The 16,309-nt window shown below is 34.7% G+C and overlaps 3 protein-coding genes across 5 annotated transcripts; 2 read left to right on the forward strand and 1 right to left on the reverse strand.

The window, feature by feature from the left end:
* Window positions 1-1,963: 1,963 nt before the first annotated feature.
* On the reverse strand, window positions 1,964-4,430 carry LOC137820186 (14-3-3-like protein B). Of its 3 annotated transcripts, none has more exons than XM_068624101.1 (5): window positions 4,292-4,430; window positions 3,680-4,219; window positions 3,462-3,584; window positions 2,336-2,452; window positions 1,964-2,229 (listed from the first exon to the last, which is right to left on the reverse strand). In XM_068624101.1, exons 2-5 carry the CDS (start codon window positions 4,163-4,165, stop codon window positions 2,209-2,211), a joined length of 747 nt encoding a protein of 248 aa, XP_068480202.1. In that variant the 5' UTR covers window positions 4,166-4,219; window positions 4,292-4,430; the 3' UTR covers window positions 1,964-2,208. The 3 variants fall into 3 exon arrangements, with proteins under 3 accessions (XP_068480202.1, XP_068480203.1, XP_068480201.1); XM_068624102.1 differs by having other exon boundaries at window positions 4,351-4,385; XM_068624100.1 differs by having other exon boundaries at window positions 3,680-4,344.
* A 180-nt stretch (window positions 4,431-4,610) lies between these two features.
* Window positions 4,611-7,413, forward strand: LOC137820185 (pentatricopeptide repeat-containing protein At5g18475). The gene is made up of 2 exons (XM_068624099.1): window positions 4,611-6,400; window positions 6,983-7,413. Exon 1 carries the CDS (start codon window positions 4,659-4,661, stop codon window positions 6,210-6,212), a length of 1,554 nt encoding a protein of 517 aa, XP_068480200.1. The 5' UTR covers window positions 4,611-4,658; the 3' UTR covers window positions 6,213-6,400; window positions 6,983-7,413.
* Window positions 7,414-10,754: 3,341 nt separating this feature from the next.
* On the forward strand, window positions 10,755-15,636 carry LOC137820509 (glucose-6-phosphate isomerase 1, chloroplastic-like). Its single transcript, XM_068624633.1, has 14 exons — window positions 10,755-11,604; window positions 11,706-11,828; window positions 12,148-12,246; window positions 12,338-12,421; window positions 12,811-12,954; window positions 13,036-13,101; window positions 13,383-13,451; window positions 13,527-13,634; window positions 14,003-14,055; window positions 14,138-14,276; window positions 14,382-14,538; window positions 14,752-14,830; window positions 14,932-14,998; window positions 15,077-15,636. Exons 1-14 carry the CDS (start codon window positions 11,083-11,085, stop codon window positions 15,209-15,211), a joined length of 1,845 nt encoding a protein of 614 aa, XP_068480734.1. The 5' UTR covers window positions 10,755-11,082; the 3' UTR covers window positions 15,212-15,636.
* Window positions 15,637-16,309: the final 673 nt, after the last annotated feature.

Raw genomic sequence — 16,309 nt, forward strand, 5'->3', positions numbered from 1 at the left:
CCAGATGCAGCCATGGTGAAAATGGGTAGTGGCAAGGATTAGGGAAGGAACCCTAATGTCAGCAAGAAAGAAAGAAGAAGACAAAATTGAATCTTGTTCAGAATCTTTTCTAGAGTGCCAGCAATGGGACTGGTCTGATTTGTAGGGTAGCGTTATTATAACGTTATTAAAGAAAGATAAATGAAATATCGAAAAACCAATTGAAATATAATTTCATTTAATTCATTATGTATATTATTAAATTATTTGCGCAAACACATTGTGTATATGAATTTTTTAATTTAAACAATACAGCTGTAAAAATATACATTACACAATGCCATATCAAAATTATGGATTATGAAAATTACACAAAAGAAATTAACGTAACAGTGATTTAATCGAGAAATAAAAAAATATTAAATTTATGTTTATAAAAACTAAATTTGACTAATACTCATTATATTAACCCATTTAAATAAATTAATTTTTCTAAAACGAAAAAGCCTATACAATTTTAAAAAATAAATAAAAATACTAAACTTTTTAATACAAAATTAATTATTTTAAAAGATCTAAAATTGTAATTACATAATAATATCTTTGATCTAAAATCAATAGTTTATCAACTCAAAGCTTGAAAATTAAAAATTATGAGTTATTAAATAGTCTAACAAATACCAGTTAAATTACTGCCTATTAGCTAAAACTAATTTTCCTTGTTGCCCATCCATTAACTTAATAGTACCCATTTTTGTTATAAGTTTTAGTATTATACTCTTTTTCCTTAAGTGTAAATGTGATGAAGGACAATTTTAAAGAATTGCTTACTTTTACAATTTTTAACATCGAGTCCATAAAAAGTTGTTTACTTTTTCACTTCCATGTTTTGCCATACAGTAGACAATAGTAAGGCATATGACAATTTGTTGACTTGGGATATTACCATTAACACAATTATTGTTAACTTCTTTATGTCACTCAAACAAATAACGAAAACGCAAATGCAGAATAAGATTTATTTTCATCATATTTATAAATTTTGCTCTTAGAACTCAAACATATTATTGCGGAATCGGATAATTAAACATAGTTTATATTTCAAACAAACTGAGATTTTTAAACATGTTCCGGTTGCACGTTGAGTCAAGGACTTTTCTATACAATTTCAAAAGAATTGAATTTACAAAAATAATAGTATATATATAGATGTTAAGTTATATAAATAAAATTAATTTTAATCTTTAAATATAATTATTTTGTGGAAATTTTAACTAGTACATATTTTAATAAAATATTAATTTTAATTGCTTAAAATTATAATAATTTCAAAATACTTCAGTTCTATCTAAACACAATTTTTATTCTTACTCGACCTATTTTAATAAATTATTCAAACCAACTTATTATACCATGCTCATGCTCATCTTAGCTCCTCTACTCATCATGTTCTTATCCAATTCAAACATGATTGCTTTTTATTAATAATATAATAAATTTTCTCTCCTATGCTTACTCGAGAAGTTTTAAATTATGACTAAACTATCAGGAGGAACTAACATACGATAACTATGATATACATAAAAACAAGATCGAGAGGAATTGTTGCAGTAAGAATTGCAAATATCTTCATATTCTATATACCTCAAAGGAAAGATATCTCCAGTTTTCAGTAAGCAAAAATGATGAAAGTGGTGTGGATGGTGAATCCTCAGCAAATATCAGGAGTATTTTTTGGCATCATTGAAACAAAATGAATTTGATATTTTATGCTTGCAAACAATATATCTGTCAGTGTCATTCGCCATTATGGGTGCAATAAAAAATGTTCTCTCAGAGAATAATGTTGCTACAACGACACTTCAAGTTCTGAGAGGACCACATGCTTGAATGGCATCTGACCCATTCTTTTCTTAAATAGGTCCCACTTAGGAGTTATGACAATATGTGTCGTGGGACTGTGAAAGTAACACGAAACAGTAGGTAAAGCGAAGCGAAGATTGCAACAGATATAATAAATTCGATAACCCATTATACAGTATCCTTTCCAATTTCCATATCATATGACACATAAAAAAGAAGTCTGGTCTCTGTTCATACAGCATTATATCACAGATTGCCAATCATTTTATAAACTAGGGCGATTCTTAATTTAGCACAAAGAAATGATGACATTCAAAGCCCACCTCCATGAGAGGAAGAATACCACCCATCAACCTATAAGGGATATCAGGGCTCATCTAGCTGGTCCTGCAGGAAGTGAAGTATAAAGAAACTCAGATTTTGATATGAAAGGGACAATATTATTAGAAAGAGAAAATATGCTGTAAAGGGTGGGTTGCCTAGTGACATTTACCTGGACATCAGAAGTCCAAAGGGTGAGGTTGTCTCTTAAAAGCTGCATTATGAGCGTGCTGTCTTTGTAGGATTCTTCTCCCAAGGTGTCCAGCTCAGCAATTGCTTCCTCAAAAGCCTTTCAAACATGAAAACCGATACGGTTAAGTGGGTTTTAGAATCAATATAAAGATATTCTCCTGTTGCAGCTACTCAGAACAGTGGAAGTCAAGCATGAATGCAAAAAGAGAGAGACAGAATATCAGAAAACAAGGAATCATGTGAACCATGTAAGCCAATATGGATAAGCCTGGATTGCTAACAGACAAATTGAAGTGTATTCTTCCAGGGGAGAAAATCCCATTCTTGTTTAAAGTTAACAACACTTCCAGGTCGTCCAGTTTGGTACACAACTAATTAACTATATTTTACAATTCAATACAAATACAAATTTGCTGTAACTTCTCTTTAATTTTGGGAGAAGATCCAATTTAGCTGCAACTGAACAACAAAATTACCAGTTTGCTTCAGAACATGATTTTGCAATGGGGGCATTTATCACTGAGAAAAAATTTATTACGAGCCAGATGAAAAAAAAACATGTACTTGCTTCTGACTGAAAGTTCCCCTTTTCTCTTAACAGTTAAATTCAAGTGAAAAACCTAACAAGCTTCATGACCAAAAAAGCTTTACAAATGGGCTATGCAATTTATTGTTCACCCACCTCAACTACCATGAGTACACACACACATATAGGTAAGAACCACGATCTATGTTAGCAACCTTTTTCTGGCTTTCCAGCAAGTACAGAATAACGTGCAAATAAAAATCCTGAATAAATTCAAGAAAACAGATTCTTATAACAAGGCAAACAAGTGAAATTCACAAAATCACCAATCTTCTGACAAGATACATCTACACAACACAAGGCATATACCAAGTCAAACAGGATTCCAGGTAATATAAGTCCTTCCCGAACAAACCAGCAAAGACCAAAAAAATTGAAGTTCTTAATTATCCAAAAATGTTAAATGGAAGGGGAATCTCAGTAAAGTAAAATGATTTATTTGACGAAAGAAGAAAGTCAGCAACGTTGAAATCAAGTTGACCTGAAAATTTCAATGTAACATATCATGATTAACCCTGACCTGTTTAGCCATGGCACACGCTTTATCAGACTGGTTGAGGATTTCATAGTAGAAGACAGAGAAATTGAGAGCAAGACCCAATCTTATAGGGTGGGTGGGTGGAAGATCCGCATGAGCAACGTCCTAACAATAACAACAACCATCAATTGTTACTGAAAACGATAAAAAAATAATAGAGAGAGAGAGAGAGAGAGAGAGAAAGGAGGGAACTTGATTACCTGGGCAGCCTTGTAAGACAACATGGTATCCTCAGCGGCGGTTTTTCGCTCATCCCCAACCTTAAATTCAGCGAGATAGCGGTGATAATCGCCCTTCATCTTCAAATAGAAGACCTTGGACTCGGTAGCGGAGGCAGAGGGGACGAGGTTGGAGTCCAAGAGGTTTAGGATGCTGGCGCACACGTGCGAGAGCTCCGTCTCCACCTTGGATCTGTACTGCTTGACCAGCGACACGTGCTCCTCGTTCTTCCGACTCTCTTCCTTCTGCTCGATGGAGGATACGATCCGCCACGCCGCACGCAGGGAGCCGATGACGTTCTTGTAGGCGACCGAGAGGAGGTTGCGCTCCTCCACGCTCAGCTCCGACGCCGGAGTCCATCCCACCACCACCTTGTGCATGAAGTCCACCATCTCCTCGTACCGCTCCGCCTGCTCCGACAGCTTGGCCAGGTACACATACTGTTCTCTGCTCAACCCTTCTGCCATTCTCTTCTCTCTAACCCCTAACTGTTGCTGCTATGCTCTGTTCTGCTCTCTGCTCTGCTATTAAAATGCAACGTAAGTAAATAAAATTAAAAAACCAAAATACTTCTAATGAGATTGAGTTCAGACATGGTGTGTGTAGGATTGAGCTGTCTCCCCCACCCTTTCTGACTTGGAATTCTATTCACCTTTTTCTTTTCATCAAACAAAACCCGTTAGCCCATTCCCTTTTGGGCCTCTATTATATCATTCTCCAGGCCTTTTCTGCATTACATCTTTTTTTTTTTTATGACACAGAATAATAAATTATTTTCATATTTCAAATCGTTTTTAATTAAGTATAACACTACTGTGAAAATGTACCATGTATTTTTTTAAAATTACTATATATTCATAATAAGTTGATAAATATGTAATTATATAATTAATTAAGTAGGAATTTGTATAACAAGCAGTGAGTTGTGTTGTTTGGTGGTTCTCCTTTGTTCAAACCAATATGCATATGCGAGGAAAGTGTGAGGTAGAATCTTCTAACTTCATCAAATTATCAGCAATTTACCGTAGCAGGCACACCTCTTCGCTCCCATGGATATCTCCTCTCAAATTCACCAAACCCGCACAACCCAAACCGGATCCTCCGCCGGAAACCGCCGTCGAACCTCCGAGGAAGCGGAAGTTCATATCTCACGACGGCGCCATCAATTTGATAAAACGCGAGAAGGACCCGCAGCTCGCCTTGAAGATATTTAACATGGTTTCACAACAGAAGGGGTTTCAGCACAACAATGCCACCTACGCCACCATTCTCGAAAAGCTCGCTCGCTGCAACAAGTTCCACGCCGTGGATCGAGTCCTCCACCAAATGACCTACGAAACCTGTAAATTCCACGAGGGTATTTTCGTTAACCTCATGAGCCATTTCTCCAAATCCTCCCTTCACGACAAAGTGCTGCAAGCGTTTTTCTCCATTCAACCAATCGTCAGGGACAAACCCTCCCCCAAAGCCCTCACCACTTGCCTCAACCTTTTGCTCGACTCGAACCGCGTCGATTTGGCTCGAAAATTGCTTTTGCATGCCAAACGCGGTCTAACGCACAAGCCAAACGTTTGCATATTCAACATCCTTGTGAAGTATCACTGCAAGAATGGGGATCTGGAATCTGCTTTTGAAGTTGTGAAGGAAATGAGAAGCTCTGAGTTTTCTTACCCTAATTTAATTACCTACTCGACCCTTATGGATGGGCTTTGTCGAAATGGAAGACTCAGAGAAGCCTTTCAATTGTTTGAGGAAATGGTTTCGAGGGATCACATTGTTCCTGATCCTCTTACTTACAATGTTTTGATCAATGGATTTTGCCGTGAAGGGAAACCTGACCACGCTAGAAATGTGATTGAGTTTATGAAGAGTAATGGATGTTATCCGAATGTGTATAATTACTCAGCATTGGTGAATGGTTTGTGTAGAATTGGGAAATTGGAAGACGCAAAAGGGGTTTTGGCTGAGATGAAGAACTCTGGTTTGAAACCGGATGCAGTTACATACACTAGTTTGATCAATTACTTGTGTAGGAATGGACAAGTTGGCGAAGCTATTCAGTTGCTTGAAGAAATGAAGGAGAATAAGATTCAAGCTGACACTGTTGTGTTCAATTTGATACTTGGGGGGTTGTGCAGAGAAGATAGATTTGAGGAGGCTCTAGATATGCTTGAGAAACTCCCACAGCAGGGTGTGTATTTGAACAAAGGTAGTTACAGGATTGTTCTGAATTCCTTGATCCAAAATGGTGAGTTGAAAAGTGCAAAGGAGTTACTGGGGTTAATGCTGAGTAGGGGTTTTCTGCCCCATTATGCCTCTTCAAATGAATTGTTGGTTTGTCTTTGTAAGGGGGGGATGGCCGATGATGCTGCCAGGGCACTATTTGATTTGGTGGAGATGGGGTTTCAGCCAGGACTTGAGTCTTGGGAAATTTTAATTGGGTTAATCTGCAGAGACAGGAAGTTGTTGTATGTTTTTGATCTGCTTGATGAATTAGTGATCGCAAATACGTGATATGTATTGGAATTCTGAAATGAAGTAATGATATTCTGAGGCAACTGGTGCTGAGAATCTTTCGCCCGAGGGAAAGGATGATATAGAGGTTTTGTGTTCAGCAAGAAATAGGAATGCGATTGATGACGTTAATATGTGGCAAGGCATCCCCTATCAAATTTTTCAAGAGGAAATTTGTGGAATCAGATGTAAGTTTTGGATTTGTGTTTTTCTTTTTTAAGCTAGATCTTCCCAATCCCCACGATAGTAAAGATATTTATTGACAAGCTAATACAAAAAAAAAAAAGCTTCTACACATGTTTGAGAATGTCATAGTAAGGGAAAGAACACTTTTGGAATGATGGCCTATTATACAAAACTAAAACGATGACACTTTTAATTTCATATGCAAAACAGGCAAAACAATTTTTTCACTGGTAAAAGACTCCATAAATCTGACCCGAGAGGGACAAAAGGATGATATAAAGGTTTTGTATTCGGAAAATTAGCAATGCAAATGATGAATTACAGTGTGATGAGGTATTCTCTGTCAACAACAATTGAAGAGGAAATTTGATGTATCGATATTAAGTTTTGTTTTTTTTTTCTTTTTTAGCTAGAACTTTCCAATCCCCGCCATGTAAAGCTAGACCATGTACAAACCATTCATATAAAACATAAAGCCTCTGTATTTTTTAATACTTTAATTGGTTATTCTGCAGAGACACGTAGTTTTTGTACGTTTTTTACCGTTTGGTGAATTTTGACAAATACTTAATATTTATTTGCAGTGAATTGAAGTAATGATTTTCAGAAGCAATTGGTGCTCAGAATCTTTAGCTCGAGGGAAAGGATCATATAGCGGTTTTGCATTCAGAAAAATTAGCAATGCGATTGATGAAATTACAATATGGCGAGACATCCCCTATCAAAATTTTGAAGAGGAGATTTGTTGCATCAGATCTAAATGACATTTATGTGCTCTGTCCTGCATTTTGTGTTAATTTTTCCGTGTCTTTTAATTAAGTTTACAGTCCTTCCTGCATCAGGAAGTAGCCCAATGAACAGTATGCTTTCATGTGGAGCCTCCATGCGTCAAATTTGATGTTGTTAACAAGACCTTACATCGTTGATAAGGGGTCATAATTTTTTCTACAGGTTAATGAAATAATTAGTTTGGAAATAAAGGAAGCACAGACCCACAGGCTTGACATTAATGGAACAGTGAGAACGAATTCTCCAACAAAATTACAGGTTAAGATGAGAATTTTAGCTTGTTTAGCTCTGTCCCAAATAACTCTCAGACAGGTAGATCAGTTGGTCTCTTGGGATTTAATTAATTAGTAATTTATTTTAAATAATTATAAATTAGAATTTATAATATTATGTTATTGAGATTTTACATTTCTCTATTGATTTCTTTTATCATCTCTATTGATTTGATTAATTTTTTTAGTAAACAGTAATGTCAACTAAATATTGGTATAGTTTAAATTTAATATAAAATTCAAAAACCAAACTGGTGTTTTGTGCTTCGATTTGAATCAGTTATTTCTTTGTGCTTCAATTTAATATTGGTATAGTTTAAATTTAATAATAAAACATGTAATGTCACAATTTAATTAAATATGTGGTAACTGATAAATAGTTTAGTAAATAAAACAGAATTGTTTAAAGAAGATATGTTAGCTTGTCTTTTCTTATCTAAAGAAAATTATAGACGAGATAAAGTAAAATTGAGTAAACCAATCCACATTGTCATTTCATATGTTGTGGTTGGATTGAGGAATATGCAACGCTGAGGTACAAACAAAACAGCATGTAAGCAAAGAAAATCAACTCACAAACTTGACAAATACATTTTTGCCCTTCATTTTTTGGGTGCATATAAGCTTTTGCACTATGCAATTGAGAGATTCCATGCAACAAAGACACAAAGAGGGCATAGAGATTCCCGAGCATGCACTTATTTCGTGTTGACCATGGTAGTTGGAGTTTGAGCAATTCAAATTAAATAGGTGTGTGCACATTGAATTTTCACGCTTCCCTTACTTTCTTATTCTCTGAGCTTATTTTTTTCCTCTTAGAGCTTTGTTTCTTCTTCGGAGTATTGGAGATATTTTGTGTGGTAAGATAACCTAAACCTAATTGATTTTGATACTTAAAACATAGTTAAAATAATTGATTTTTAATATCTCCATTGTTGGATAATTATTATGGATTTCTTATAAGGTGCATCATAATCAATTTTGTTGTATATGTATTGCTTCCATCATTGATTTTGTTATACAGAGCCGGTTTTGTTTTATGTTTTCGTAACGAGCATAATCAATTTTTTTCAATATATATTAACTAGGTGAATCGATTTTTTTTAACCCGCCTTAATAGATTTTATTCCCTATGTAATAACAACCTTAATCGATTAGCACTATAATTGATTTTCTCTGAACCTTTTACCGTCTAAACATTTTGTAAAATAAGGGTGGCAATGCGGGCTGACCTACGTCGCGTTTGGCCCGCAAAATGCGGATCAGGTTGGCCCTCCCGCACAAGGAGTGATAGCTCATTTCATTGCCTCTCCGCATAAGAGGTAACCCGCAGGTTTGCGAGCCAGCATGTATAAGGAAAATATTTTTAAAAAAAAATCAAATTTCATTAATTATAAAAAAAACTTATTTATGCTATTGAAAAATTAAATTTTTATTGTTTTAATTCATTCAATGAAGATAAAATATATAAATTTAAGTATGAGGGTTGTTAAAAGGTTTGATTCCCCATTATAACAGCTTTTTTGGTGTACACAAGTTTTTTCCGATTCTATCCTTATTTAATATATCTCATTTTATTAGTACAATAGAATATTTTGTCATTTCATATAAATTACTTGAATTTTTTTTTAATTTTTAAATTGATATTAATGTATAGTTTTTATATGTTGACTTCTCACTCTTCCCTTGATTCCTTATTATAAGGCAACAATACTAAGAGAGAATACTCTCGCACATTTACACACCAAATCTCACATATTAGATAAAATAACCTCCATTTTCAATCACCATCTGCGCTCCATTTCAAGCAACTATATCATTATTTTTTTGTATTTACCATCAAGTCAATCCTAACCTTAACGTGAACATTATCACACTCTCTTATCACAAAACTACCAATGGAAGAAGAAAAAAAACTTGAAGAAGAGAAACTCAAACCGAAAAAGAAGAAAAAAAAGTTTATTTAATCAATTCATCATTTTTCTTTTATATGTTAGCTTTTGTTATTCAATTTTGACTCATCCAAAATAATTTTTGTATGTATGTAAGATTATTTTTGTATGTATATTAAATTTCTATCATCATGAAAGTTGAGTAAAATACAAATACACTGGCGTGTTGCGTTTGTGTTCCCGCTAGTATATTATAATGAAGATGACTACTTTTTTTAACGATTATTTTATTGAAATATCTTTTTTATATTATTTTTTATTAACAAATTTTAAATATAAGACTTTACTTAAAACTAAATTCATTGTCACTCTTAATATTAACTTCTTTAGATGATTAAAATAAAATATTTTTTTTTTTAGTACATTAAGTTTCATGTTTTTAAAATAAAATAAATGTCACACTGTAATAATGAGTGAGTGGGATGAAATATTTTTTTACTCAAAAAATAAAATAATTACTTTTTTATATATGCAAACTAGCGGGCCAACCCGCCCGCCCCACTTTGGCCCGTGCAGATTGTGGGTTATGCGGGACGAGCTTAAGCAGGTCACCAAGCTGAACCATTCCGCATTTTTTAATAAGTTGCAAACCAGCCTACATAACTTACCTCACATTATCATCCCTACCTAAAAGTGTCTTTTTTATGTTCTTATTTTATTTTTATGCCAAAGTTGATATATTTATTTGATTATTAACCATTTGAAAAAAAAATCACTAAGATTACTATAGAATTTGCGGATGGATAAATTCTGTTTTAAAATTACGATAAATAATTTATACTATAATATATTTTTTTTTAAAAAGATTGTACAATATATAATTGCAAAGATGTAGCTAAAATTTATAATAAAAAATAATTTAAATAAATTATATCATAATTAAAATTATTATAAATTAATATTTTTTTATTAAATAGTTATATTCTGATATAATTTTAATTTTAATTAAAATAAAATAAAATTTAGAATTAAAAAAATTGAAAATGAGTGATTAAAGTTAAAAAATAATTAAAAAAACACTAAAATTCAATAAAGGTTTCTTGGGTTCGGAAACATGATTCATGTTAAAAGGAAAGGAGCTTGGTGCTATCAACCTCACTCGTGACAGAGACAAGGCCCTTCAAATACATCCTTTTCCAATTGCCTCATTTTATGGTTGAACCGGTTTTAAGAAGAAAAAAATAATTAATTAATGGAAGCCAAATTATCAAAAAGATGTTATATTTTTCATCATGGACTACAATGTTATATAAAAATCATATCTTTATAATAATTTTATGATGAAAATTAGTTATTAAACTATTACAATGAAAGTAAATTCATGAAATGTGTGGGTAAAAAGTGTGTTGAGTTTAATATAACTGAAAAGAGAAGTGAAAGAAAACGAAGTTGAAGTTTAGATTCTGGAGACCAAACAGACACATACATTTTCATAGGAATTAGCACTACACTAACCACCAACCCGAGCGTGAGCGTGAGTGTGGTGAAAATCACAAAGAGAGCACACAGACTACAAAAACAACTTTGAAGTTCAACAGAGAAAAAAAACCGCTCTCTTCTTCAACAGCACTTGTTTGTTCCATTCTCCCAAATCTCACGCTCCTAACAACCTTAACATGAACCCTTGCTTTAAGCTTTAAACTTTCAACTTTTAACATATATCCCAAAACTATGGCATCATCAATCTCAGGCATTTACACCTCTTCTCCCTCTCTCAAAAAAATCCCAAACCAATCCCCACCGTTGACCCACCCTCTCCGCAAAGATCACGTCTCCTTCCACACGCGCCGCGCCGATCGCACCCTCAGCCTTGCGACGCCGCGCGCGGTGGCTCGGGAGGTTTCCGACGGGGCGGCGGTGGCGGCTGATGGGTTGGAGAAAGATCCGCGTGCGCTGTGGCGGAGGTACGTGGATTGGCTGTACCAGCACAGAGAACTGGGTCTGTACTTGGACGTGAGTCGCGTCGGGTTCACGGACGAGTTCGTAACGGAAATGGAGCCCCATTTTGAAGCGGCGTTTAAGGCGATGGAAGAGTTGGAGAAGGGTGCGATCGCGAATCCCGATGAGGGTCGCATGGTGGGGCACTATTGGTTGAGGGACCCGAAGCGCGCGCCCAACACATTCCTGAAGACGCAGATTGAGAACACTCTCGATGCTGTTTCCAAGTTCGCTAACGACGTCGTTAGTGGTAAGGTCAGTTCAGTAGCTTCTCCTTCCTCTCTTTCTTTTTTTATCTTAAGTGTCTTGGATTTTGTTGAGGTGTTAAGGTTTTGGTGATCAATGTACTTTGGCAGATTAAGCCTCCTTCGTCTCCGGAGGGTCGATTTACTCAAATACTGTCTGTGGGAATTGGAGGTTCTGCTCTTGGACCACAGTTTGTTGCAGAGGCACTAGCTCCTGATAATCCTCCACTCAAGGTATCTATTTCTATTGTTTGAGAAATTATTACATGGACCCAGAACACTAAGGTCTCGACTAATCTTTACCTCACATATATTGATTTTTTTCTCGCAAATTGAAAAGCTTAACTGTGTACTATTACATAAAAATTGGTTAGAAACTTCGATGGTTGGTGGTCTAAAGTTTTCTGATATAATTTTTCACTTAATAAATTTTAGTGCCCAATTGCAAGAATGAGTAATGCTAGGGAATTTGCTCGTCATTCGTCAATTTGGTTTTTTCATTTCTCGCAAGCATTTAATGATGGTGTTGCCTTCTTCTGCTTATCTACAACAGATAAGATTTGTTGACAACACGGATCCTGCTGGAATTGATCATCAGATTGCACAGCTTGGGCCGGAGCTAGCCTCAACACTTGTGATTGTGATTTCAAAGGTTTTGTGGAGATTATGCATTTTTTTTACTATGATTCTTACATCAATGCATGGAATATGTCTTTTGACTTGAACATTTCAATTATCTTTAGAGTGGAGGTACCCCAGAGACTAGAAATGGTTTGTTGGAAGTGCAGAAGGCCTTTCGTGAAGCAGGCTTGGATTTTTCGAAACAGGTTTAATCTCAGGTTTTCACTTTTTTATATTTTTTATTTCCCCATATTATAATACACTATTATGTTTGAAACAGAAGTTCTGATACCTGATGGTATTATGGTGCTGCAATCGTGATAGTTTTAAGATTGAAAAAAACTAGATTGATCTGCAGTTACCAATATGTGGATTCTCAAAATTTCAATTTTCTGTCTCCTATACTTCTATTCTCATAGCTTTGCTTACACTGTCCAGGAATAGCTCAAACTTCCGGAGTTACATTATATTTTTTTTTCCCTAAAGTTGTGGGAAAATTTAAATGCTGTTGACCCTCCATCATTTGCATATCTGCTGTCAGTTCCGTTTCAGTTTTTAAAATTATTAAAATTTTCCAATGTATGCTATAATGCAGGGTGTTGCTATAACACAAGAAAATTCTTTGTTGGATAACACTGCCAGAATTGAGGGCTGGTTAGCTAGATTTCCCATGTTTGATTGGGTGGGAGGCAGAACGTCAGAGATGTCTGCAGTTGGCCTGCTTCCAGCAGCCCTTCAGGTAAGTGGCCATAAATGTAGATTAATTGTTTGTGTATATTCATTTGATATTATGTATTTTCTTACAATTCTTTTAATTTAGGGCATTGATATCAGAGAAATGCTTGCTGGCGCATCATTGATGGATGAGGCAAATAGAAGTACTGTGGTATACATAATTTTTTAATCATCCTTTTTCTTGTTGTATTCCATCTAAATATTAGTTTCAGAATTGTTCTCATGTAATGGAATGATTTTTATGTCTGATAATGCATGAGTTACCCTACGTAGAGCTTGCTTGTACTACTTGATGACTTGCCAATGTCATACCTATGTTACATACTTTTGATTCTTCATGTGACAAATACGTTTATATGTTGCTTGAGTTTGAAGTTTGTTGAAATATGCATGAAACAGTTACAGCACTGATTAATATTTGCATTTCTACAGTTAAGGAATAATCCTGCAGCTCTGCTGGCTTTATGTTGGTATTGGGCTACAGACGGTGTAGGATCCAAGGTGGGAATTATGATCTATCACCATCTGTTGTCTGTTTTATTTGACTATTTCTCAATGTTTACTTTTCCTCTGTAGGATATGGTTATTCTTCCATACAAGGATAGCCTGTTATTATTCAGTAGATACTTGCAGCAGCTGGTCATGGAATCTCTAGGCAAGGAGTTTGACTTGGATGGTAATCGGGTATGTCTTATTCTTAAGTGCATCAAACTAAATAACATTTCTGTGCTCTGTCCTGCATTTTTGGGTTATTTTTTTATGTCTCTTTTAATGAAGATCACAGTTGTGGCTGCGTAAGGAAGTAGCCAATGAACCCTATAGTCTGTTATTTTTAATTCATGGCTTGTGTAGGTGTCATGTATACATTGGCATACTTTCTTGTGGAGAGCCCTTTTGTCACATCTGACGTGACTAACTTGTCCAGACACTGTTAACAACTGATCTTATTTTTCTTTTAACACTGGATCTGCCATTCTGTTATATCAAATTCACTGTGTTTAGATCCCTCACGAGTTAATAATATACCAGAATCGAACTTTTGGATATTGCAGGTTAATCAAGGAATTAGTGTTTATGGAAATAAAGGAAGCACGGATCAACACGCGTGAGTTTTAATGAGTTTTCATACTTAATTTTTTGAATTTTAGTTTATTGATTACTTTCTACTAACACTTACCCCCTTGCAGATACATCCAACAATTGAGGGATGGTATACACAATTTCTTTGTGACATTCATTGAGGTGCTCCGTGATAGACCCCCTGGTCATGATTGGGAACTTGAACCTGGTGTCACTTGTGGTGACTACTTGTTTGGTATGCTACAGGTATGATCTACTAATCGAGCATAATTCCTTACCGAATTTTATAGTTTTGTTTAAGAATGTTGTTAGGTTGCTTTACCCTTCATGCTAAAATTAGAGTTTCTATAGGGAACACGGTCAGCTCTGTATGCCAATGACAGAGAGTCCATCACAGTTTCTGTACAAGAAGTGACACCAAGAACAGTTGGTGCTCTTGTTGCACTCTACGAACGAGCAGTAGGAATTTATGCCTCGCTTGTCAACATAAATGCTTATCATCAACCTGGTAAAATATAATTTATTTAACCTGTCTGAAGTTTCTTTAATTTGGATAAGAATTTTTTTGCCAATGTCTGACTTAGAATTTTACCCTATCTTGTATTGGGGGCGATTCAATGTTTAATGATTTGAAATTGAATAAAGAATACTGAATTTACAATTGGTAGTGTATTATGTTAGCATTCAGCCACATCTAAGTCTGAACTATGACAATGTTTAGGTGTGGAGGCTGGTAAAAAGGCAGCTGGTGAAGTACTGGCACTTCAGAAGCGAGTGTTAGCAGTGCTAAACGAGGCAAGGTACGATGTTTGTTAAGTACCAAGGTTCTTTTGGTCTTAACTGGGATGACCATTTTGTGAGGTATATCACTAGATAATATTTTATATGTTTCTGTTTTCAGCTGCAAAGATCCCATTGAGCCATTGACACTTGAAGAAATAGCTGACCGTTGCCATGCTCCTGAAGATGTAAATATATGATCCCTCCTTATCCCATCTATTAAGAATCATTGGAGAGGTTCAGTAACATTTTTCACTTGTTTGCAGATTGAAATGATTTACAAGATTATTGCGCACATGGCCGCCAATGACAGAGCATTAATTGCCGAAGGCAGCTGTGGATCACCTCGTAGCATCAAGGTTTTTCTTGGGGAATGCAACATTGATGAATCGTATGCTTGAGTTAGACTAACGAAATTCATAATTTCACACTTGGTTGGGTTTGAATACGGATCATTAGAAGAGAAGTTGCCGCCAATAATTTAGTTTCAATGTTGCATCATTAACGGAAGTGGAGATTTCTGTTAAGACATTCTTGATAGTGTTCGAGTTATTTTGGTGTTCTGAATTGAAACTACATGTAACCCAGTGGGGTAACTATAATTAAATAAACTGTTATTTCGGCTGCCTACTTTTTGGTGATGGGATTAAGGCAGCTGTTTGGTGCAATCAACTAGGCAGTGACAATTAAAAATAATGTAACCAGTAGCAGTAGCTGGTTATGCAGATTTAGAGGCATCACCTGGAAAAGAAGGGGATGGTTAAATTTTCGTGCCTGGAATAGTATGAAATAATTTTATATTATTCAATTATAGTTTATTAGTGAATTTTAAGGTAATGATAGCTATATATGGTATGCAAAAGTATTTTATAATGGTAGTTTTATTCTGATCTGGCAGGATAGAATAATGGAAAATGATGACAATTCTTGAAGTTGTATATTAAATGATATAAAAAAATATTAAATAATAATATTGGGAATTTGTAACGTTGTATAACAAAGGTGGGTTCTCAATCACTATCCATAGAATAATATCCGGTACAGAAGATCAGATTCGCCATGAAATAGCTACTTCACTGTAACAAACGTACCCAATGTTCGGTTTCTCAAACAGAATATCCAGCAAAAGCTCAAACCACACCGCAGTCAACTACCAAAAAGATCGAACTCCTAGATTCATCTTCATTTACAGTTTAACGCTCTAATCTCCAGTACTCCATTTTATTTGAAGTCACATTTTAAAAAAAAATTGCATTTATTTAATTATAATTTTTAAAGTTTACGATAATATTGATTAATATTGTTATTTATATCTTAATTTTTTACTGAATTTTTTATATAATTATTCTTGTAATGAAAACTTGTTACCAACACAAAGTTGTAATAAAATATGTGAAAAACAACTTATTTTGTTTTAATTGTTATAATTATGCAATAGAAACACTTTCAATTTTTTTTATCATCACCACTCATTATTAAATTAAAATTAAGAATTTTAT

This window comes from Phaseolus vulgaris, chromosome 9 (assembly GCF_000499845.2).
Source record: "Phaseolus vulgaris cultivar G19833 chromosome 9, P. vulgaris v2.0, whole genome shotgun sequence".
Classification (NCBI taxonomy): Eukaryota; Viridiplantae; Streptophyta; class Magnoliopsida; order Fabales; family Fabaceae; genus Phaseolus; species Phaseolus vulgaris.

Excerpts from the sequence above, each read along its gene's own strand:
- LOC137820185 (XM_068624099.1), top strand. The coding sequence starts at position 4,659 with ATGCATATGCGAGGAAAGTGTGAGGTAGAATCTTCTAACTTCATCAAA.
- LOC137820509 (XM_068624633.1), top strand. The coding sequence starts at position 11,083 with ATGGCATCATCAATCTCAGGCATTTACACCTCTTCTCCCTCTCTCAAA. Across the intron at positions 11,605-11,705 it reads ACGACGTCGTTAGTGGTAAG|ATTAAGCCTCCTTCGTCTCC; the intron begins GTCAGTTCAGTA and ends GTACTTTGGCAG. Across the intron at positions 13,635-14,002 it reads TTGACTTGGATGGTAATCGG|GTTAATCAAGGAATTAGTGT; the intron begins GTATGTCTTATT and ends TGGATATTGCAG.
- LOC137820186 (XM_068624101.1), bottom strand. The coding sequence starts at position 4,165 with ATGGCAGAAGGGTTGAGCAGAGAACAGTATGTGTACCTGGCCAAGCTG. Across the intron at positions 3,585-3,679 it reads TGTCTTACAAGGCTGCCCAG|GACGTTGCTCATGCGGATCT; the intron begins GTAATCAAGTTC and ends TGTTATTGTTAG. Across the intron at positions 2,230-2,335 it reads TTTGGACTTCTGATGTCCAG|GACCAGCTAGATGAGCCCTG; the intron begins GTAAATGTCACT and ends CACTTCCTGCAG.